Source organism: Anastrepha ludens, chromosome 4 (assembly GCF_028408465.1).
Source record: "Anastrepha ludens isolate Willacy chromosome 4, idAnaLude1.1, whole genome shotgun sequence".
In the NCBI taxonomy this organism is placed as follows: domain Eukaryota; kingdom Metazoa; phylum Arthropoda; class Insecta; order Diptera; family Tephritidae; genus Anastrepha; species Anastrepha ludens.
Window position 1 is genome coordinate 63083118 of NC_071500.1, and position 25393 is coordinate 63108510.

A 25393-nucleotide genomic window follows, 5' to 3' on the forward strand; every position below is an offset into this window, starting at 1 on the left:
AGACGAAAATGACGAAATCAAACTTCACGTTTGAGAGAATTCACTAGAAGGTTGCGGAATCACTGGTACCGCTACCCGGTTATCAGTGAATTTGACAATCAGTTTCTTAGGTGACGTTATTTAGAACATTTTATTTCTGTTCACAAACAACTCGTTTCTTTTATTTAACTTTTCTGTTACCTTGCAGTTTACATACGCCTAACCTAACTTTCCAGTTTTGCTAACGGAATTTCAGTATTTTGACAATTTGCTCAAATGCTCATAGCAAACTGTGTAATCATGAATTTTGAAAAACAAATTTGGAAATAAAAATGTCGAAATCTGGATAGAAATGTAGAAATATCTTAATGAATACCGAATTATTTATATGATTTTATAGGTTCTAATGAAAATGGTGCGAAAATTCTTGATTTTATTTTAATTCATATTCAATACTTGTATATTACTTATATATAATATAAATACTCTTCGCGAGGTAGTGCTTAAATTATATTCGTAAATCATATTTCTGCAATTGTGAACGTCTTTCGATGGGAGTAAAATCTTTTGCTTTTCACTAAAGTATATCAGGGGCTTTCATGCTCATCTCATTAGTTTGGTCGATTTTTATATTTCTCTCAACCTCTGACTAAGAATGCCCGTTCTTACTGCTATTTGCCTCATTAAACCGGCAACTGGCGCTTAAAAGCAGCTAATTGCTATCTTGCCATCATCGAAATCATGTTTCAATCATCAATATGCCTATTGTTTACTTATGCCATTTGAATATTACTGTGTCCAAAAATATATGTATGTCATGATGCCAAGCCATTTACACTTAATTGCGAATTGCTCTATTTTAAATTCTGCTTTTTCCTTCAGCAAACAATTTTGTTTTCAGCATTTAAGAGATTGGCATTTAAAATTTCGAATCTTTCTCTCCACTAATCGTACGGATGCTCTACTACGGGTAATCTAAGTATTTGAGTAGGTGTATGTTCAACAAGTATTAAGGATTCAATCGAGAGTGTCGAAATAAAATTCATTTTTTATATATAACATGCAATACATTTTTGATTGTTTTGTTTTTGTTTTAGCTGTTCTATTTGTGTTTCTTTTCATATAAGGCAGTCATTGTATTTCGTGGTGTTTTCGTATAATCAAATGATCGTTAATTACCCAGTGCTACAAGATTTTACGTATTTGATGAAATTAAAGTTAATTAAAGCTTACGACTGCCATAACAAAATCCCAAAGGAATTTTTTGCCTACAGTTGGTGATTATTAAAAAACTCTCTATACAGGAAAAATATAGTTAAATTCGGTAAAATAAAATTTTTTTTGGAGTTCTTCCGAAATTTTGGTTTCTTACTGTTTTTGGGATCCAGAAACTCATTTTCGATATTTCTTTTTTACCTAAAACTTATGAGAAGTGGCACTGTACTTGTTCGCTATACCTTATACTTGTTCTATATCGTATAGGTTTTTATTGAAAAAAAAAAAACAGTATTGCTACTAGTTTTAAAACAAAAATAAATCCACTTCATGGTAAATCTTATGTGGCGATATTACAAATATCATTTTCATGTTAGAAGTTTTCTGAAAAATAAACCTTTTTATAAGAAAACTTATTTTTTTACTAAAAAAATATTTTTTCTATAACAAAATAAGTTTTTTATTTATCTTACAAAAAATTTGATCTATCAATATATTTCCAGTTTTTATTCATCATCAGGTTCCTCTTCATCAGTGGTTCCCTTTGGCCACTAGCATACAATTATCTAGGTATTAACAAGGAATTTAGTTTTTAGCTTCCATGATTAAGGCCTCTCCGTACAAATGTTTTACTTGTCCATTTGACTTGGTGAAAGTTCATTACATACAGTCTGTCTAATGGAAGCGTGACAGCCATAACTAGAAACTATTTGACCAATTCGACTCTAACAAACTGCATTGTAATGTGTAGTCACCATAATTAGCTATAATGTATTTTTGCTCCCCTACGCACCTGCGGCTTCGATACATCAGATCGGTCTTGTAAAGTTCAAGGTTGGCTAATTCTTCCAAACATTTTAGCAGCTGACGGGAATAATGCTTTTTGTTAAATTTTATTTCCCAGAACTGCATCCATATTGGTGGTAAACAGAATGAAACGGCCAAATCCTATTTCGGAGAAGCAGCCCCAAACATAAAGCTTAACTGGGTGCTTAACAATTCGTTGAAGTTGTCGATTATCAGCAGTAAACCAGGGCAGTGCATATTACATATCCCCAACTCCGTTTTGAACTTTTCATAGCCCATCCAAGACTTTTTACAAAGTATGATAATGGGAGCAGGGGTTTTTTCAATTTGCTCCTGAATTTTAAGTCTTCTGCGTGTAAATGTCCTCGCATCTTGAAATTGAATATATTAGCAAAAATACCTTAAAACTGATTCAGCTTGATGCAAGGATAAGTTCGGCTTTGCCATAAACAAATCACTGATCTTCGAATCTTGCTTATCGTTTTTCACTTCGGTATGCCATTACACATATTTTTAACGTCTTCGACTTCATTTTTAAACCTTTCGGGGTGTGTACATAGGAACACAGCTTTAAATCGTTCTTCTTACGCGGAATCCATTTTGTAAACACAACATACACTTCTAAATTTCTCACAAAACTAACAAATTGCACAAAGCGTATTGCGGAAAGCAGCATTGAAATTTTTTTATAACGGAACTCTAAGTTTGAATTTAGCCCGTCACGATTCCATTAAACAGACTGTACGTATAAAAAAAAACTAAATCTATAGGCTAAAAATTCTGCTGGCATTTTGTTGAGTAAGATGTATGTATGTTGTTTGGCGGTGTTTGGCCGAGCTCCTCCTCCTATTTGTGGCGTGCGTCTTGATGTTGTTCCACAAATGGAGGGACCTACAGTTTCAAGCCGACTACGAACGGCAGATATTTTTTTTTTTGAGGAGCTTTTCCATGGCAGAAATACACTCGGAGGTTTGCCATTGCCTGCCGAGTACCGACCGCTATTAGAAAAAACTTTTTTATTTATTTTAGTCTTTCACCGAGATTCGAACCAACGTTCTCTCTCTGAAATCCGAATGGTAGTCACGCACCAACCCATTCGGCTATGGCGGCCACCAATTGAGTGAGATATAAACATCCATTTACTTTTAGTTTCATCAAATACGGAAACATAAACCTTGTATTACTGTGCTATTAAGCGTTAGTTAAATACAAATGATGTCTGCTCTTTAAGTTTTTTCTTTTTAATAAATGTTTATATGTGTGTATATTAACGTAGCACACATCCATATATGTGTGTGTGTATAAGTGTATTAGAATTTCGGCTTTCACGTTGTACAACTGTATTGTTTAAAGCTCAACGAGTGGCTTTTCGGGTGCATCACATCGGGAAGCCTTTTCATCGTCGTAAGTTCGCTCACTTGTACCCGATTCGGTGGCTGGACTAAGCGGTATTAGCGATTTCGTGCTACCGATCATTTCATGTGTATCAGCGGCCGTTTCTTCCTAGAAGTTTTGAAAAATATTATTTTAGAGAAATTAATCACAGTAAGCAGTTTTTTTCTATGAAACAACTTTAGTAAAATGCGAGAATCCGATTATTATTGTATATTCCACTTTTTTTAATATTCCTACGTTTGTTACAATGAACAGTACACAGCCTCGACATATTTTTCTATCTTCTACAATTGATCTTGTAACATATAGTGATCTGCTAAGGCAAAATAGAACTCAGTTTACAAGAACAACGGAATCTATGAAAGTACTTCTAACATCATCGGTTAATGGGGCTTCAGAAATTTTCGGTATCTGGAAGAAGTATTTTTATTGCCTTAAATTAAGTGGCGGGCATTCATGAGGAATCATGGGATTCTATTTTTACCTTTAAAGTTACTGTTAAAGTTTTCCGGGAACTAGCGGTAAACTCTCGTGAGTTTAGTAAGAAAGTCATTTCTGGGAGGGCAAAAGATCATAGATATAACGGTGGTAAGGATACTAGTCGATGTGATAGCAACTCACAATGAATTATTTGCATAAGAAGTGAAGCTGAATTCATCTGTCAACATTGTCATTGGTAGGAATTTCGAAGTAGCACTGCGTCCAAAAAAACTCTTCCGCCCGTTAGCGCATGGGAGAAGTTGAATATAAATAATTTGGCGCAAGAAGCATTCGATAGAAATGCTCCCCAAAGAAAAGGTAGCTGACAAAAAGGCAATGGATATTTTAAAGGAACAGTTTCCACTTGGGGCAAATAATTAGCGTCAGCTTGCAAAGGAAAGAGACAATGCGTGAAGTACAACCTTGGTAGAAACTTAGAAACTGAAGTCCTCTTAAAATTAACTAAAACTGTACCCCTTTAAAGTCTTTCATACATTTATATGACTTCCAGCCATAAAAAACGGCACGACATAATAAAGCTGCACATAGCGGCAAAGCTGGTAAGCTTAATGGGGTTTATTGCTCCCTCAAAACTTGCCTTCAGTGTATACAGTCCGGCAGCCTTAGGTCTGCTAATGGTCTTTAGCAGGTGGTGTTTAACACCCATAAGCACGGCGTTTACTGTACAAATAATTTTCGTTAAGCGAGCACCAATAAACATCATCTTGTTTATGGGTATGCTACCATATCTTTTCAATAAATAATGTGACAATTTGGCAAATTTTGGTCTTACTAATATATTTTGACAGTTTACTCTCATATGACCTTTAAAATGATTCGAGCGAAACAACATCGTCCCCACTAAATATACACTCCTCGCACGATAAATCAAAATACTTTTTTCACAAGCATCTCATTCTACATATTTATGTATTGCTTAACATATAAAAATATGTTCACAAAAAAATGTTAATATTCGCAGACATTTTCGTAAAATTTTTAAGGCAGAATGCGAATAAGAGGAAGCAAAGACGAAACAAATATCAAATGTCAACTCAGCGTTTCTTAAATACCACAGCGTGAATAGTTGGCAGTTCTTCATAAGCCCCAAAATTTAAATTCGTGATTATGACGCAACGTGATCGTTGGTTGGTAACGACTAACTCGAAATGTGATCATGAATGTCGAATATTCCTAAGCGAAATACGTGAGCAAATGGTATGAGACAGGCTTATGCGCCTCTAAATGAGAATAAAGCTAGATCAGCTACTAACAGGAACTTAATTAACTTGAACAAAGAACACCGAATTTACTGAGACCCTCAAAAATAAGTATTCGGCTTCTCACGGGAGCACTAAAGAGGTATTGGATTATTAACCACCATATGTATGTTTGTGGTCTGCAGGTTCGGAGCTCCGCATAACGATTTACGTAGGCGATTTAAAGAAGAGCAGGAGATAAAGTCGACTCAATACTTAACATGCAAATGCCTTACATCTCAGGTTTCAGTTGAGCTACTTATTGGAAGCCATGAAGAGTTTAAAAATTATCTCATTGGAAGGCCTGATTGGATTCGCTAAAATATCGGAATGGTTTAAGACGTTGTATAACGACTAACCGAATCTTTCATGACCCTCTGTGGCTATCGAGTGAACTCAGGTTAATTTTTTTTAAGAGCAAACCATCCGACCTGAACTAACCTAACCGAAACGAATGTATTAACGCTACTCTGCTGAATATATTACAAGGCTCAGGTTGGTATTTCAAATCCATTGCTTCGACTATCACGAATAACAATTGCAGAAGGACAGTTCTGCGTTTGAAAGACATGACACGGAGGGGCCTTACACAAAAAAACAGGTGTCGTGATAATTGTATGGCGAATATACCTCGATATTTCTTCGCCTGATATCCATATCGTCGTCTGTTCCATATATTTGCGCGTTTCGAGTACTCTGTTTTCCATGATAGTTATCCTCGATATCCGAGTCTTCGCCCGAGCATACACAACGCATTTTCGCATCATCACCGACCTGTTATTGAAATTTCCATAAATGATTATATTAATCTTTGTTTATTGAGTAGTATTTTTTTTTTTTACATTGGTTTTTATAGTTACCTTGACCGATTTTGTTATTACGCAAAGTGAAATCGATGAAACCACAAACAAAACAATTGGCACGATTAAAGATACCAAAAGCTCACGATAGACTTTGTCCAAGTCATAGCGTGCAACAACGAACTCCACAGCTGGATCCTGTATTATTGAATACACAAAACGTTAAACACTAGCGAATGAATTTAATCAGCATAAATAAAATATAATAATATAATGAGTGGATTGAAATGAAATGTGCGTGCAGGAAAACGAACTACATACATTTGTATTTAAATGAGCTCAATTGGTTTTCCCCACAGCTCGCATTCGCATTTGCACTCCCTACCACAATTTTCGCCATACCTTCGTTCGCGTTCCCTACTCACATAACTCTCATAAATTTCTGGTAGCTGGTACTCACCTTGTTATAGTAACACTGATAGCGTGATTGCGCCGTATTGTTATCACCATCGTTGCCATAGCGTGCCACGAAATCTTTGCATTCCCCGCGCAAAGTATTCACACAACCCTCCAAATTGATGTATAACTTTTTCCATGTGTAAATTGTTAGGTTAGCTTGATTGGGTAGTAAACGTTGTTCCGGATCAACGGGATGTGTGCTATTCGCGTATATGCTCCAGAATTGAGTGAAGTTCATAAAAGGTTTTGGCAGTGTGCCTGGCTCTAAAATAGTGCCATTTAGGCAATCTGTAGCGCTGCAATATAAATGCGTTCAAAGGTAAGAATAGCTTAAAATTTGTAGTAAAATTTCTCGAAATCTAACATACAATAATTTATCGCCCTCTCGCTTAACAGTAGCACAATTGGTCAACAGTTGACCATCTTCATCCTTCCAAAATTCGGTGGGTTCAATTTTGACACCATATTCACTGCCGCGAGCCTCATTGAAGGCAACACCAGTGTCGCAGTCAGCTGTGATAACGGTGTCCTCCTGAAAAAAAATGTATATTTGCAGAATTTATTAAGTAATGAAATAATAATTTTTAATTAATACATATTTTTGGCCTTTTTAGAAAACTGATTAAGCCCACTTAGCAGTTTTTACCCGTCAAACGCTTATTACTGGGTTCTAATGCAATCCAGAAAGTTTTTCGTTTAGCCGTGCTATGGCTTCAACTGCACAATTGCAAACAGCTCAGCCCCAACATATTTTTTAGTGCTGACACTATTATGGTTGCAGTTTTTAAACATTATTTGCTACCTGCTGGGCCTCGTGTGGGTTGGAGTAGTTCCATGTGCGGCAATTTTTGTAGGGTCGACTTTGAAAGGCCACAGCATTTCAACTCTCATTGCGACTCAGTCGTCATTTGGCATCAGTGATTGCATAATAAAAAAGATATTTGATGAACATCGCCAAAACAACATAACCGCCTTTTAAATTCGACTTGTCGCTATTAGATAACACTTTAGTACCCTTTAAAAGTGTAACTCCATACCTGGCGTTCTGGCGCTGCGACTTTCAGCGCTTCATTTAGTTGACAAATTATATAGCCAAATAAAGCATTGAATGCCACCTGAAGGCACCTGGAACCCTAGGTACGGTATTTACTTTTGATTTATATTATATAATTTTTTATTTAACCCAGGCTATGTAAAAATAGGTTAATCAATCCCTTGTAATTTTTGCTTTGGAAAATCTTGCGTTTCGACATTGTCCAAGAAATGGATATTTGTTGGTTAGTTGGTTACGGTGCTTCCCAGGAGATGATACAGTTATTATTACAGGCGCCATTTTCTGGTACTTCCCTCATTAGTCACACTATTTTGATACTCTACAGTACACTACACTCATTTAGACCTCCTATTGGGAAACCCGAAGCTTTTTAACGTAAATAATGATATTTGAAGTAAAGGACATTTGCTGTCATTCGTCATTTTTAATAACTGTATTGAAGTTGTGTCAGAGCTTTTAGACTGCAGTAGATATGTTATGCTGTGTCCTGATCGCATCACTTGTGGAGTGAGAGAGTTGAGTCAATATGCTTGGAGGTATGGACTAGATTTAGCACAAAGTTTGAAGATCCATTCACACTTCTTCACTTTTTTCTTTGTATGCTGTTAGCAATAATTCTGTGCAAATTTAAAAAATATTTTGTGTTCATTTATTGCGCTAGATGGCCTAGATCTAATGAAGTGTGATCTAAATAAATAGGGAGCATTCGTGAAAAATAAAATAACCATGGAAGTAAAGGAAAGCGCACATGTCTTTAATATTAAGACCTTGGCAAATCAGCTGTTTATTATTTGATATTGAAATACGATTGATATTAAGCGGCCACCAAGACTATGTTCCTTTTAACTTATCTAAGCGCTGAAACGAAAACGAGCTTCTCTATCTCTAAAAGCAACGTATGGCTGAGCGTCAGGAGATAGGACCATCCACTTTGCACCATTATAAGGATTACACTTTCGGACTTCGACCAATTGAGAATCTTTGTGTATAATTTTCACATTGTAATCAGATATAAGATTATTCTGATTCCTTGTCGGGCTTTATCCTCTCAATAACTAACAAACTTATCACTGAAAAAGGTTAAGTCCTAATTAAGGAGTCCTTCGTTTATAAGATCAACTATTGATTATTCGCATCAAACGATAGGAGGCTATCTTACAAAATATACTCGCCAAAAATTGGTTTCGTAATCCTTTTAGAAATTTACTTGGGTAAATTGGCGCCTCTAAGGGCTTCCTAAGTATGTTATTGAACACTCAGATGAGATACGAAGGCAATATTGCACAAGCTTTGTTACAGATCGAAAAGTTCTATCATAAAATTACTGTAATCCAGAAATTGTTTTTAGCTTAGTAATTTTTATAAGACAAAATAGAAGACATGTCGATCAATATCTTAAAAATTAGAGCAAACCACTTTTGGGCAAAGTGCTGCTCACATAACTTATTGCGCTAAGAGTAAAAAGTTGAGATCGCCAAACAGTAGCAGAATAATTTACTTTTAACAATGCGAGCGACTTCGATATGTAGGTGCAAGCCTCATAAAAGCCAGCAGGCACCAATTGGTGATTGATTAGCATTTGTAAGGGAAGCATAATGATGCTAGACGCTATTTTTAAAAACAATGCCGTACAACTCCTCTTGATATAAAGGCATATATTTAAGCTATCATATACTCACATGCATTAACAGCACATTTATCGATGTTGTTGTGATCTTTGTGCAGTAACGGTCACAGATGAACGGTTTTTTAATTTTCGTACAATGCACGCCACGGCACTCAAAAAATCCATTCAATTTTGTATTGTCCTTGGCTGAGTTTATTGTTGGACCATCAGGCTTGTGATGGCATAGAAAGAATTCCGACATATTTTTGCAGTGGCCTATTCGAATAATTTTAAATATATGTATACACAACTTTTCATTCAGATAAATTGGATAGATTTTGTGCGTAAACTTTGCTTACCATTCGAACAATTGAAGACGCCACGGATATTATTGCAAACGGTACCATTGTTGCAGTTGAATTTATTCAAGCGATTCATGTCAATCTATAAACAAATATAAAAATTATGAAATTGTAACAAGCGATAAACTTCATAAAACAAAAAATGCAATGAACAAGTAAATGGGTTAAAAATAAGTTGCTTAGTACACGTACATAAAAATAATAATTCTACTAATTCCACATCTTCCTTGCCAATATTTGAATATTATTCCTACCGGCAAGATTATCCACCAGCAAAAAGTTTCACCACTGAATAAAGTAAGCTAGTTGGGAATAGCTTGCGCGGCAGGGAACAAGGTAATTTTCTTATAAAAGAGGAATATTTTTTGCATTTGCGCTTTTTAGAAGTTTCAATAATAAAGTACGGCGCTCAACTAATGGAATCAAATTTCTGGAAAAGCGAGTTTCTCATTTTTAAATTTTCTGGGAAGTTGCTACAGACTACATGTTTTTCATGAAAAAAAGATCTTTTTGCTTTTAACAGTTGTTATTCTTGTCGCGGGGGCAAAATTTAATAAAACAGTTTGCAGATGTACATTCATTTAATTTATTTTATGTTCTCTAAACAAAGAAATATGTTATATTAATTAGTAAAAAAAACTTATTTTTCAAGCAAATATATAAGTAAGTATTTATTACATATATAAGTAAGTATTTACTACATAAGTATTAAATACTAGCCAGTGCAGCGCTCAGACACAATTAAATCCATTGTACTGGGCTCGGATTCCCTTTTTAATTTTCTTTAAATCTACTCGACCTCCGAAGAAATGTGAATAGTCCTTGTGGTGCCAAGGAGCCAAATTGGTCGCTTCTTAACACATCAGTGCCAAAGACTTCAAGCTTGATTCGAGCGAAGGCGGGGCAGACGGACAGAAAGTGGTCCGCCGTGTCATCCTCCTCTCCACAAGCTGGGAAAAGTGCACTGTCTGATATGCCCACCTTTTCCATGTGCTTTGCCCATAAAAAGTGGCCTGTCATCAGTTCAACCAGCCACCTCTGCACTCTACTTAGTGACAGGAGGAACTGCGACAGTCGGTCGAACATGGCAGATAACATCAGTTTTGTCCATCTGCAGCCTCTCTCAGTCTGTCAAACTCGCATGTGAGTTAGAGTAACCCGTTTGTTAACCGTGGCTTTGATAGCTGGAGAAGGGCGTAGCAGAACGGGCTCCGGGCCAAGAAAGTTGGGCTCTGGGCTCAACAAAGTTCATCGTGCAGTTTTGTCCCGCTGGATTCCATTTAGACCCCAGAGCCGGAGCCATGCTCTGTCCTGGAGCCGTCCGTGAAAATGCGACAACAGTGTTTGCCCGGCTCATTTTCTGAGTTTGACCACAGTTGAGCCTCTGGCAGCACCACACTGTATCTCTTGTCAAGCACGACTCTAGATCGCATGAAGTCAAGGGGCATGGCAAGGATCGTTGTATCGAAATCCATGCCTAATCTGTTGTCTAATGCCGTACAGGGGCCGTTCAAATTCCCATTGTGTTTCAGCCTGCACATGGCCTTCAAGGCCTCTCCTTGGATGAAAACATCAAGTGGGGGTAGACTAATCAGTAAATCAGAAGTAGTGGGAAAAGCTCCGATGCAACAGATGGCCACAGTGCGTTGTAGTCCCGATAAAGTCCTCCTGACTCTCACGAGAGGGAGTCTATTCATCCAGACCACTTTGGTTATAATAGATCTTATCACAGCCGCGTAAATCCATAGGTATCCGCGTAAATGGTAGGAGAAAGACCCCTCGTTTTTCCAAAAACACCCTTGCATTGCCAGAAGGCTGTCAGTGATTTGGATGCCTTTGTGTCAACGTGTGATTTCCATGGAAGCTACTCCAAGATGTTTAATTTCTTTGGATAGCTGGGTTGTGACTCCTTTTAGCTTAAGCTGAACGAGTCCATCAAGCTTCCTCCTTCTGGTGAAGAGGACAATACCAGTCTTTGTGGGATTTGCCGGAGACAGAGGGGGAGCCTTCAGTGACTTCTGACGTATGCGCAGTTCCACCAGTCGTTCGAGACTTTTCATGCTGATGGGTATAATGATTTTGGGGCAGGTGTAGTCATCTCTGCCAACCTTTGGGATAAAGGCGACCCTCACCATCCTCCAAGAGCGTGGTATATAGGCGAGTGTCAGGCAAGCCGAGAAGATTTTCTTCAAGTCTGCTGTCACGGACTCTGTGCCTTCTTTCAGCATGGCAGGATAAATGTCATCTAGTCCGGGCGACTTGTAGCCGCCGAAAGATTTGATGGCAAACTTTAAAATCTAAATTATTCTGTTTTCCACACTTGGTACAAAACAATTTAAAAACCATTTCTTAAACAATTCAGTAGTCAGCCAAGCTGTTTTAGTTGCTGCCCAGTTTGAGAGATTTATAAACCAGTTGAGGTTTTACCATGTGGTCTCCTGAAGCATTACTGCGCATAAGTATGTAATGTTACATATAGTAATCTTTTAATACCTTGAAACCTGGCGCAACTTTTTCTAAAGCGTGTATATGTCCACCCTCTTCAATAATTCTGTTCAATTCCATTGGATACATTTCGGCGGCTTCTTGATCTGCTGATGCACTTTCACTTTCTATTTTTAGGGTTTGTAGTAGTAAGCGTTTTCTCATAAGATCAAACTACGCTTTGCTGGCTACAAAATCTGGATTATTAGCTGTTTCTCAATTTTTCTTGAAGTAGTCGTAAATTTTCAAGGCTTTCGATTTTAATAGCTTGTATTACATTTCATCTTTTATTAGGGCTTTACATAATTTTCGAACCATGTTAGAGTGAATTCGTGCTATAGAAGGGCCGTGTTATACGGGGGTTGCCTGTAGTTATAAGTAGCAATGTGAGAATAATCGCGACTTGGCGGTCAAAACACCAAACTTATATATATATATACACCCTTTTTGGGTGTTTGGCCGAGCTCCTCCTCCTATATGTGGTGTGCGTCTTGATGTTATTCCACAAATGGGGGATCTATAGTTTTAAGCTGACTCCGAAGGACAGATACTTTTGATAACAAGCTTTTTCATGGCAAAAATACACTTGAAGGTTTGCCATTGCCTGCCGAGGAGCGACCTCTATTAGAAAAGTGTTTTTCTTAATTTTGGTGTTTCACCGAGATTCGAACCAACGTTCTCTCTGTGAATTTCGAATGGTGGCCACGCACCAACCATTCGGCTACGGCTGCCGCCACCGCCACCAAACTTATATAGGTAGTAAAATAAGGTGTAAGAACTCAATTTTTGCATAGGGAACATAAAGGCTCCATATTTTGGTAAACTTCTCAATTAGTTTTAAACGTTAATATTAATTAACAAAATATAATTTTTGATTGCCTGCCTCCGAATGGCAGGTGCTTTTTAGAGGAGCTTTTTTATGGCCGAAACGCACTCGGAGGCTTGCCACTGCCTGTCGATCGCTATTAGAAAAAGTTGTATCTACGAGTATCATGTTGGTGCTTCATGCACGAAGATTCGAAACTACGCACTTTCGAATGGTAGTCACGCATACTCATACACATTATTTTCAAATAGTTTGGACGAATTTGGTTTGAAAGTGCCCAAAGTCTCTTTTTCTTAATCCTCACTAAATGGATTTGACTAAAAACAACAAAAAAAAAAAAAATACATCATTATACGAGGACGGTGGTAGTAAAACGGTGCTGGTCACTAATTAGGATTATTTCAGTGGAAATACTCAACCACTTCAACAACAACAACAACAACAACAAACTTATGGTTTATTTAAACGCAGCTTTCCATTCGGGTCTGGAAATTTGTGATTAACGAGGCAACTTGAAAGTTGTGTTTTCGCAGTGCTTTTTTTTATTTTTCCCCCATAATATTTAACGTGATTGCTGATCCTCAGTGTTTGTTCTTCGGTATCTATTCTAAATAAACAGATTTTACATTATCAAAAAATGGTCATACAGAGTTTTAAATCCTCCATAGTGTTCTAGAATACTTTAATATCTACATCTGCACTGCAACTGAGAGGTTGCGATCCATTTAAAGAGATATCCATTAAAGGTTTGAAGCAAATCAAAAAAGTCTTATTAATTTTTTATGTGTAATTTTCAAAACGCACCAAGAAACATTAACTCGGCACTGCTGCGTCTGCTACTGTTCGTAAAGCTAAATTATCGATTTTTTATTACTTCTTCCCACGCTTCAACTCTATTTGAAACTACTTAAGTTGACACACACCTGACACCACTTGGAACCATCAAAAATACAGAATTCAGTTAATTCGAAGTTAGAATTTCCTACGTCTAATATTTCGGAAACAGATCTTCTCCATGGGAGATTACACTTGGAGTGGTTCTTCTTCAGAAAAAAATCCGCGAGAATACAACTACCGGGGAATATTTGTGTTTGGGCTGATTATTTCTGATTAAAAAAAAAATCCACTTGTTTGGGTTTAACTTTAAATGGTTCTTGCTTAATTACGTGACTCTTAGCTGTAAGTAAGCACAGTAAGTCTAAGTGTTTTTCTAGATTCTTACAGTCTGTGTCAGAAGAAAAGAACCGGATTTTTTCTTGTAACTTCATGATATATTTCGTTCTGCTTTTTGCTGCATAATAGTCCCACGCAAGGGCTACGACGCCAGTGCTAACTCAGGTTAGTGTCGTTCGAAACTTTCTAGTAAACGCAACCAAATAAAAATGAGAGAGAAGTACGCAAAGCGTTTTGAGGCAATATTTTTATGCACGCATTCGATAGGGACGAAATTATCTTACGCGACGGCTGAAAAAGTGATTAAAAAATCAAAAAAAATTGTTGTGATGTGGAATCAGCGGTATAAGAACAAAAATGTTGATGACTTTTCCGAGCGCGGCTTGAAGCGAGTGACGACAAAAAAGCAAGATCACTTTGTTCAGCAAGCAAACGATCACTTTGTTCAACTTTTTAAGCGGGACCCTTCTTTGTGACTACGCCAAGCATAATCAGTTCTTGCTGAAAAGGGAATAGATGTGAGTATCAACACCATCAAAAGTCGACTGGAGGAGGCGAACATATCCTACCGTCCCACACCATCAAAACCATTAAAAATAAATAAATAAATAATTGGCGCGTACACTTCTGTTAGGTGTTTGGCCGAGCTCCTCCTCCTATTTGTGGTGTGCGTCTTGATGTTGTTCCACAAATGGAGGGACCTACAGTTTCAAGCCCTCTCCGAACGGCAGATCCTTTTATGAGGAGCTTTTTCATGGCAGAAATACACTCGGAGGTTTGCCATTGCCTGCCGAGGAGCGACCGCTATTAGAAAAATGTTTTTATTAATTTTGCTTTTACCGAGATTCGAACCAACGACCTCTCTGTGAATTCCGAATGATAATCACGCACCAACCCATTTGGGTACGGCGGCCACCCATCAAAACCATTGCTTTCAGAAAAACACATTGATAAACAACAAAACGAGAAAATGGCGTCCAGTATTGGACTGGCCTTCCCAGTCCCCAGACGCCAACACCATTGAAAATGTGTGGGAAATTATGAAAACACATCTTTCCGGAAGGACAGTCCATGATTTCAAGCAACTCGTGCGCCAAGTTCGCAAAACCTAGTCCTGTTTGTTGACGAGCTACGCAGAAAAGCTGGTTTAAAGCATAAAAAAGATGCAAGGCTATACTCGACAACGATGAAAACTACACGGCCCTTTTATACTTCATGAATAATCGCTGTTCCTTTTTTCTGACACGACTGTACATATTTAAATAAATAATTAAATAAGTCTCTATTGTGATATTGCAATGCACAACCAAATATATTAGTATTATTGGAGGAAATATCATTTATTGGAGGAAATTTCGGTTCAATATGTAATCTTTTTAAATTGATAGTGACCATCATTTGTCATTTGTTTGCTGTTAGGGGTCTTGCTGTGTTTCTAGTTCTATTTGATGGATAAAATTGAAATCGGCGTGCATAAAAAAGGAAAATAGTTGGCTCTTTTCATTTGAACTAAAACGTCTAATAATCAGGTTAGTGGGAATTTTTTCATTTACTAGTTTTCTCTTAGTTTTCTGCCATCTACAACCATTCTCAATTTTCGCAATCATAACTTATTTACGTCGAAATCAGGAAGGAGTCAATTAATTGATATCCTGTGCATAGATTGAAATCTTCTTCCTTCCTATTTTTTCTTGATGACGTCAAATGAAATCGTAAGTTCATCGAATACTGCGTAAAAAGTTACTCATCTGCTCAGAAGTTAACATGCATACGTGTATATACATATAAATAGCTGTACAAAAATGGTTATGACAAGAATCATGAAACATTTTGAGAATCACATTTCAGTAGTGGAGCAAAGGTCAAAGTGGCACTATTTTTAGCAGCATACAGTCGAAGGTACGCATACATATCTACATCAGCGCCTACTTTTTCACTGGAATAGTCAAGAAAGAGTAAAACTGTTATGATTCACTTACCATGGCACAGGATGTATTGGCGATTCGTGTGCAATTATTGAGCTGTATATCGGTACCGTTACGTCGCACCACCGAATGTATTTGTGGACAAAAGCCACTGGTGCGCGTCAGACACCATTCACCGCATGAGGCCCATGGGCAGTTATTTGGCATTTGACGATCAACTGTTTGGCACATTACAGGATCGAGTTCGAAACCGGACTTGAATGCTCTGTAAAAAAAATGTATGACAAATAAATTAATTATTAAACAAACAAATAGCTAAAATATATTGTGCGATTAATTTAAGCTAATAAAAGCAGAATAGGGAGAACACATTTCCCTTTAGAAACATTCACTTTGGATGTTAATATATTTTCTTATAAAAAGCAGCATATTGCTTACTTTTCATTTGCATTAGCGGCAAAATGTTGCCAAATGGCTCAAAAATTACTTCTGTGGAATTGATGGGGATCATGCAAAATTATTGCGCTTCAGCGTCGATTCATAATTTTGAAGTCGATATGGATCTGTTTTCGATTTCATGTGCATATCAATCTTTGAACTCACACTTTGAAGCTTCTTTCAGAAGCTTATCATTGCTGAAGTTTATACTTTCAACGAAAGTTATTACCTTGCCGCCAAATTAATCATCCAATGTTTTTGTTAATAACTTTTTTACTAAATAAAAAAAAATTTTATTTATTTTAACATTTACAATCATCCTGACAATAAAGCACACGGAGGCACAGGTACTAAAATATGTTATGACAAAATATTATATGTAACGAAATGGAGGAATTCAAAATGGTCCGTCTACAAGCAACGACAATTCCAATCAATGACTATTGACTTCTTTACTATTTCAGCTGCATACTGTCCACCAAAATTTAAATATAAAATAAATCATTAAGTCGACTATCTAAAGACACTTGGGAAGAAGATTATAGCCGGAGGTTATTTCAACGGAAAGCACAAATTGCATGGGGCTCTAGACTGAGAAGAAAGAAAAGCTCCACTTGACGCCGTCAGAGAATCAAACTGTTGCTTTATAAGCGGAGGAAACCCACTTACTGGCCGACTTGTATTAGCAAAGTACCCGACTTGCTGGACTTTTTCATAGCAAAATCAATAAATTTAACAATCCTGACATTTACATCATGCGTTGAACTTTCCTCTGACCATTCACCAATAATCCTAACAATTCAAAAATACCTGCAACTAACACTTAGTCTGACACCCTATAACCATCAAACAGACCATCGGAGACTTTTATGGAAATAGTGGAACAAAGCCTGTGCAGGAAAGTCCCTTTAAAAACTGCCAACGATATTGAAACTGCAATAGCTCTTTTTAATTACACTACTATTATGCCACTAAGCCAACCTACACCAACTCTACAATTACAAACTATAAAATATAGCATTCCTGATGAAATAAAAAATAAACTAAAACAAAAGAGAACACTGAGGCAGGCTAAACAATTTCCAGATGACAAAAAACAAATTAACTATAAAAAATTAAAGAACTATTGAAACATGCAAAAGACAAAGAACTAAACAATTACCTTAAAAATATTGATGCAACAAAATTTACAAACTATTCATTGTAGAAGGCGACAAGAAAGATGGTCTGAGCTACAATATACCTCCCACCAGTAAGAATCACAAACGGACAATGGACCCCAACATAATCGGAAAAAGCGACTATTTTAGCTCAACATATCTATACGTTGTCGGCGCATCACTACGAAACGACAACACCAAATGACGTAAAAATTTTTATACATTCATATTTTCACCCATTCGTCACTAATAATCGAATATTTGCTTAAATTTAATCTAAAAAATCTTAGTTTTTCCTATTTCCCACTATTTCCCACATTCTAGACTTCATAATCCGCATAAGCTGTTCAACTATGGCCCAAATACAAAGTTCAAAAACGGTTTGTGATAGAAAATTAATAAAAATAATTTTGCTTGATATTTTTCTGATTGGTAGTTTTGATTTTATTCAACGAGGCATAGCAACGGATGCCGGGTAATGCAATATTATGGTTATTAATAAAAAATTATTTTCTATGAAATTATTGTTTGTAATTCTTTTATATATGTACATATCCAAAACCCTTAAAACTACTCCTACGCGAGCGGAACCGTGGATAAAGCTAGTTAAAAATATATTTCAAAATGAAAATAACCCCGACTTCGATTGGACTCATACAACGAGCAATAAAGGCGAGCAATCAAAAAAACTTAACTAACACAGATCATCATCATCTTGACATTACATTCGGTGAACCATTGCCTCCTCTACAATACGCCTCCATTCTTCATGTCTTGCAACCATCGTCTTCTTGACCGGCCTCTCCTTCTAGCTCCTTCAGGGTTTGATTGAAATACTTTTTTGGTCATTTTATCGCTGCTCATTCTTAAAATGTTACATTTCCTCCCGCGATTAAAACACTGAGCTCGTGGTTTTCCCGTATACGGTATGTACCGTCTTCTAATCGTATAGGACCGAATATTCTTCTAAGAATTTTTCTTTCAAATCGCATCATTTTTTTATGCCATTAACTTTAAGGGCCCATGTTTCACAGCCGTAGGTGTGTTATTACTAACACAGATAAAACAGTCAAATCTTTCGCTGGAACACTAAACCTTAATCTACAAAAAAACAACTGCACCAATTTGGAAGTATGAGTTAGAAGTTTGGGGCACAGCTTCTAAATCCAATTTGACAATACTGCAACGAGCCCAGTCGAAGATACTAGGACAATAACAAATGCACCAAGGTATACCCAAACGCTGACATTTACCGCGACTTAAACATCGACACAGTTGACGAAGCAATACAAACTGGGAGCAGAAGGCACATAAGCAGACTTACACAAATCCGATAATGAGGAAGCTGCCTGCTGAAGAAAATTCAATAAGAAGAGCCTTAAACGGAAAATACCTACTGACCTATTGTAATGTAATGACAAGAAATATAGAAATAGTAAATATCAGGTCAGTCCATAAGTTCGTGTGTTTTTTAAAGGTGGTTTTAAAATTAATAAAAAAGATGTTTAAAGTATTTATTAATCAATAATATATTTTCTTTCATTATTTACAATGTCTTCCCAACGTTTAGGCAAATTTTTAATTTCCTGCTCAAAAAATTTGTTGTCCTTGGAGGCAAAATACGCTTCGATATCCCTTTTTATAGCTTCTTTTGAGGAGTGGTTCTTGTTACTCATATGGGGTTGAAGTCCACGGAAAAGGTGATAATCACAAGGTGCAATATCCGGAGAGTATGATGGATGCGGCATTAGCTCCCATCCGAGCTCGTTCAGCTTGCCTAATGTTTGCCTTGCGGTATGAGGTCTTGCGTTGTCGTGGTGAAACAAAACTTTGCGTCTATTCACTAAAGACGGCCGATTTTTGTTAAGTGCCTCATTCAGGTTTGATAGCTGATGGGAATAATAATCAGCAGTTATCGTCTGGTTTGGTTCCAGAAGTTCATAATAAACAGTATCGGCCATATCAAACCAAATAGACAGGAGAATCTTCTTGGGGTGAAGGTCATCTCTAGGGGTCGGTTCCGGTGTTTCATCTTTATCTATCTAACCATTGGCGTTTGCGAACAGGATTATTGTAAAGGACCCATTTTTCATCACCAGTAACGATACGGCTCAAAACTTTAATCTTCAAGCCGTTGCAGCAGCTGAGAACACACATTCACTCTCTGCTGAAGGTTGGCGACGGAAAGTCTATGCGGAACCCATTTTCCCAGCTTTGAAACCTTTCCCAAATGAACCAGGTGCCTATAAACTGTTCCATGCGATGAATTTAACCTCTGAGCTATCATATCGAGTGTCAAATTTGGCTCAGCTTCCACGAGTTCGAGCAAGGCGTCGGAGTTAAAGACTTCAGGACGATCAGCGCGCGGGGCATCCTCCACGTCGCAGTTACCACTTCGGAATTTTGAAAACCACTTTTGCGCAGTCCTTACACTCACGATATCCTCTCCGTGAACAGTGTTTATTTCTGCAGCACCAGTTGTTGCATTTTTACCACTTTTATAAAAAAATACAAAATATGCCTCTTATACGAGTTCGAAGATTCCATTTTATTTTTTAACAACACATGCTACTATCCGCGATTAAAATCACTTATTGAATGCACAATATATCAAAGAAAATATAGACAGTTCCGTTATATTCCGCGAATAATTTTTTGTATGCAAACATCGTACAAAAGTGAAATTATGGGTAAAATACGCACGAACTTATGGGCTGACCTGTTACATAGCAATAGTTAAATCTAAGTTACTTTTTATAATAGTCTGTAAGGATTGTAATTAATAGACTTAAATTCGTGATTTTTTTCGTGGAAATAATCATGGGAATAACTCAAAAATTCTAAGGTTGTTGAACAAATTTGAAGAAACTGATTCTGTCGAGGATCGAAAAAGGACTGGCAGATCAAAAGCTGATCATTCTCTTAAACATATTATATTGCTACCGTAGTGCAAAGAGAATGTGGACAATTAAGTTATGTATGTTAAGAAAGTATTTTGAACAAAAATAGTCAAAGCTATTTTATTATTAGAAAAACATCTAGGTGCGTATTTTGAAATACCCTCGATTTTTCCTCCTTTGCATTTTTTAGCAATTTTCAAATTAGATTTATCTTTTTCTAATCATACCACTTGTAGCTTACAGCAAAAACACCCGAATTAGGCCATCCAATCCCTTTGCGAAGTCGGTTTCTGAGTCTGAAACAAATTTTTCTTTATTCATTTTTTTAAAACTAACATTTAAGATATAAAATTTTAGATTTTTTAAGAATTTTTTCATTGACCATAGTTAAGTAAAGTTTAACACATGGTCAGAATTAATGTTTGTGACATCATCAGTTGGTTTTCCTAGAAACAAATTACTTGGTAATAATTTTGTATGTTAAAACTACATATTAATTAATTATTTCAAGATATGTATCTTAGTGCGTTCTTTATATAAGTCAACAACTTTTTGTTCTTTTTCTTTTTATTATTGGTTATTATTTAAGTCATTCATGATCAGAATACAAGTGTTGATTTTTTTGTATCAGGATATTTTTTTCCTGACTGTTTTACCCACAGCAGCAAATATTGCTTTTGCTCTTTATCAATTGCTAAATTGCTATCAGTTTACTAGGTTCCTAAATAAGTTTTGCGGCTCGATAAGAGAGGGCGTTGCTACTAGCCTAAATTTTTTTTTTTTTTTTTTTTTTTTTTTTTGTTTTGTTATGCTGGAACACTTTTCATATGAACGTAAGTGAAGTTTTATTTCGTACTTTGTTCAAAAGCCATTTAGAAAATGGTGTATCGTGCAGTGATTAAATTTTTATTTCTGGAAGGTTTAAAAAAAGGAAATTCCTAAACGAATGCTTAAAGTGTATACGGACTTTTCGCCATCAATTACTACGTAGAAAGATGGGTTGCTGAATTCAAAAGTGGTCGAACAAGTCTTGAAGAGGATCCCCCTCACGGACATCTAAATAACACCAACAGCAACAAAACCAGAAATCGTAGAAAAAATATAGGATCATCGTGAAAGATATTTAGTAGAAGCCTCAGGTATCTCATTGGACAGTGTAAGCAATATTTTGACTGAAGTATTGGGTTTCAGAAAGTTGTGTGCACAGCAGGTGCCGTATTTGCTAATAATGGAACAAAAACACATTCGAATGCGACTTTAGAGCGTATTCGAAAGGTTAAAGTGGATTTTGTGCCTTGATTCATCACTATAAATGAAACTTGGGTATATCACCATGATCCTGAATCAAAACAGGAGGTTAAAGAGTAGTATGGACATGGTTCTTCGGCTTTGAAACGAGTTCGTGTCCAGAAATCGGCCAAGCAGCTGTTAGCATCAGTTTTTTCGGATGTGAAAGGAATTTTGTTTATGGACTACTTACAAACTGGTAAAACAATAATTTCTGAACATTATTGTAACCGTTTAGATCAACTGAAGCTAAAAACTCGTGAAAAAAGACCCAGCTTATAAAGGAAAACAACTCGTTTTCATCCGGGCAATGTTTCGTGTCATAAGACCATTTTAACAATGGCTAAAATCCATGAATTTAAGTTCCAATCGTTGGAGCATCCACCGGGAACACCAGATTTGTACATATGAAATGATGAGGTCATAACCACTCTGAAAGCGTATTTTGCAACCCTTTCAGACTCTCACTTCAGGCATGGAATTCTTTAATTTGAATCTCGTTGGAATAAGTGTATTGATGTTCAGGGGGACCATACTGAATAATGAAGTGTATTTCAAACCATAAAATTGTGTGTTTCTTATAGAACTACAAAACTTATTGAACAACCTAGTAATACATATATTTCTCCATCAAAGCAACACCACGTTCAGCAATACCATCCACTGCCCATATGGAATCAACGATTTTCTTTGTAGCCTTGGAAGTAGGCTAATGCTTCTAAGATTCAATATAATTACATAGTTGTGGGCTAGTGTTAAGATGTGTAATATATAATTATATGTAAATTTTAATTATGTGTGATAAAATGATGGTAGGTTTTTGTGTTTTGTTGTTGATGCTTTAAGCATTAAGCGCAGTGGAAAAATTAGCATTAAGCTTGAACTTTTTCGATCCGATTAACCTAATGGTGTAATTTAATTTTTATGTTAGAAGACTTCAATTTATTAATACTACTAAAACTACTTTCAATCAATGCCAAAAATATGATGCGGCGCTCGATGAAGTTGAGCCAAGAAATACATGCCGGAGGCGTAATACAATCTGTATTAGCAAAACATGTCTAGACTGGCAGTGACCAATTAAGTGTTTCAGTAAACAATTTTGGTTACGTTTTCTTTATAATTGACCCTATTCTTTAAAAATAATAAGTAGATACATGGGGCCTCGGCAGTCTAGCGTAAGTGCACTAGCCTGCCATCCCAGAGGTTGTGGGTTCGAACTCTTTTTCTCGCACTTTTCCAAACTTAACTACTTTCTCAGTTTCTAACAAAAAAAAATTAGTTCCTCAACCCCAAAAACCTTATCTTTCCAATCCTTACTCCCGCACAAAAGTGGCCGCATTACAGTTACACATTGCATCAGTGACGCCAGCAAGAGGAAGTGGGCAATCGCGGCGATAGCGCAGGCACACCAAAAATTTAGCGAAAGCCTTCACCATCTGTGTGATCCTTCTGACAGAAAAATGTAAAACACAGATGGCGCTCTAAACAGTTAGAAGGCGTTGTTCCTAAGCAACGACAGGTGGGTATTCCCACTATTTAGGACTGGGAACGGCAGAAAATAAACTAGATTAACGAAGCAAACGCAAGGCTAAGTCTTGTCGAGGCCCTATGCTCCCGAGTGGAGTAAACAAGGAAAAACAAAAAGAGGAAAATATGAAATATGGCGCGAAAGGAATCATCCAATTTGGTTTTTGAATAAGCCACTTTTTGAGTGGCGTACGACGCCATTTACAAAAGGCATACATTTTTCGATAAGGTGATTAATTTTGTGCCACCTTATACATATTAACATGGGTAACAAAAAAGTGAGATATTTTCTAGAGTATTTCTATTCTATCATTATAGTTATGGACAGTGAGTGATTCTCATATGGATCTAGTTATGGTTTATTTATATATTTTAAAATCGTCATTTTATCACTTATCGCTTAACAATTAAAAATAGAACTACCTCTTTATATTGGACTTTCTTTTCTCGCTCTTTCTAAGCTCGTTTCAATGAACCTCAAGATGACCAAATAGACAACAAATCTAACCCATAGTTGAAATTTTAATGAATAACCAAGTGTGAGGCACAGGTTGAATATTTTCATAAAATGTTGTCTTTCTCGCAATCGCTTGTACGTTCATGTTGAAGTCTGAAGATTCAAGACCGAACAATAGCGGTAAATTGACATCAAGAAGTAAAGTATTTCGTGAAGATTTAATTAGCAGTATTATTAGTTTTTTCCACGTTTCATCCCTACTTGGCGCCGGACAACATGAAATAAAAATCGCCAAACCCACTACAAGGGTGTGCCAAAATGACTTTCAACCAATTGCTTCGATTCGTTGTCTGTTTGTGGCCCGCTTGGGTTTTTAACAGAAGCAATCATTACACAAATTTATTGCTGCTTGCATTAGCCGTACCCTACTTACCGCCTGAATTTTTTCGGGAGAAATCAGTGCTCGGTACTTTCATTGAAATTTAAATAGGATTCCCGAGAGTATGGCTATGTACGTACATGTTATTTATTGTTTGAAGGTTATATGTATATCATATATAAATATTACATCAATATTACGTACGTATGTTTGGCCGAGTTCTACCGTCAATTTGTAGAGTGCGGCTTGATATTCTTTCACAAACTGGAGTTGATATCAGTTTTACGCCACCTCCGAACGGTAGCTGAATTTGTTTATGAGACAATGTTTCATGGCAAAAATACACTTTAATAAGGTGCTACATGTGATTTGATTGCGTTATCGAGAGATTATTAACGATTTTTTATGGCCGGAATTGGATGGTATTGATCTGGATAACGTTTATTTTCAACAAGACGACGCTACGTGCCACACAAGCAACGATACCATTGATCTTTTACGGGGAATGTTTCCGGACCGTGTTATCTCTCGAAGAGGTGATCACAATTGGCCACCGAGATCTTGTGATTTAACACCTTGTGACTTTTTTCTTTGGGGCCACGTGAGAGAGGAGGTCTACATCCCAGGGACGATTCAAGACCTCAAAGATGGAATTCGTGAGCCTATCGAGAACATAGGGCAGCCCCTTTTCAGCTCGGTTATGGAAAATTTCATAAAAAGGATATTGTCCTGTAAGCGTGGTCGTGGTGGTAATGTGCCTGATGTTATTTTCCACTATTAACGGCATACCTTCCTCTTTATAACGAAATAAACATCCCATCATGTATATTAAAAAATCGCATTTTTCTTTGAATATGAAAATAACACCTCTTATTAAAAAACCCTTTATTATTCACTTAAAAGTAAACTAGTCGAAGTAAATGCTATGGTTTTCCTTCCCAGGATATGAGCGCTGTTAATGCCTTTTAGTCACAATAAAAATTGAATCGGCGCTTTCTAGGAAAATCATAAATCAAAAATTAAGGAAATCATATTAATGCTAATATTTTAAAAGTTCAAAGACCCATAATAAAAGTTTGCGATATATATTCTAGTTCAACTTCATTGCAATGCTATATTGCATTTCGCTATCCAACGAGTGCAGTCTCGCTATCACACTCTTTATAATATCGGACAATCACAATGTTATTGCATTCAATAAAATAATGAAGCGTACGTGCGTCGCCACACGACCGCGCTGTAAGCGATTGATGCTCTGCAATGATTACTCACTTAAGTGATGGCGAATAGATGGCAACACTCAGGTAGACAATAGACACGCAGGATAATACCATTGTCAATTGGCAAAGGCAAATGGCGCGGCATATGCGTTTATCCTGTTCCGGTATAAGACGCGGTTTATCCTTCCGCCGACCCAT

At 36.7% G+C, this 25393-nt stretch overlaps 1 protein-coding gene across 1 annotated transcript; it reads right to left on the bottom strand.

Annotated features, from left to right (window-relative positions):
- Positions 1–3348: 3348 nt before the first annotated feature.
- Positions 3349–25393, bottom strand: LOC128859576 (uncharacterized). Its single transcript, XM_054096502.1, has 9 exons — positions 25248–25393; positions 15879–16089; positions 9414–9498; positions 9128–9330; positions 6763–6926; positions 6396–6690; positions 5996–6133; positions 5766–5909; positions 3349–3504 (listed from the first exon to the last, which is right to left on the bottom strand). Exons 1-9 carry the CDS (start codon positions 25391–25393, stop codon positions 3349–3351), a joined length of 1542 nt encoding a protein of 513 aa, XP_053952477.1.

Excerpts from the sequence above, each read along its gene's own strand:
- LOC128859576 (XM_054096502.1), bottom strand. The coding sequence starts at position 25,393 with ATGGGTCGGCGGAAGGATAAACCGCGTCTTATACCGGAACAGGATAAA. Across the intron at positions 9,499-15,878 it reads CCAATACATCCTGTGCCATG|ATTGACATGAATCGCTTGAA; the intron begins GTAAGTGAATCA and ends ATTTGTTTATAG. Across the intron at positions 6,691-6,762 it reads CGAGAGGGCGATAAATTATT|CGCTACAGATTGCCTAAATG; the intron begins GTATGTTAGATT and ends TTTATATTGCAG.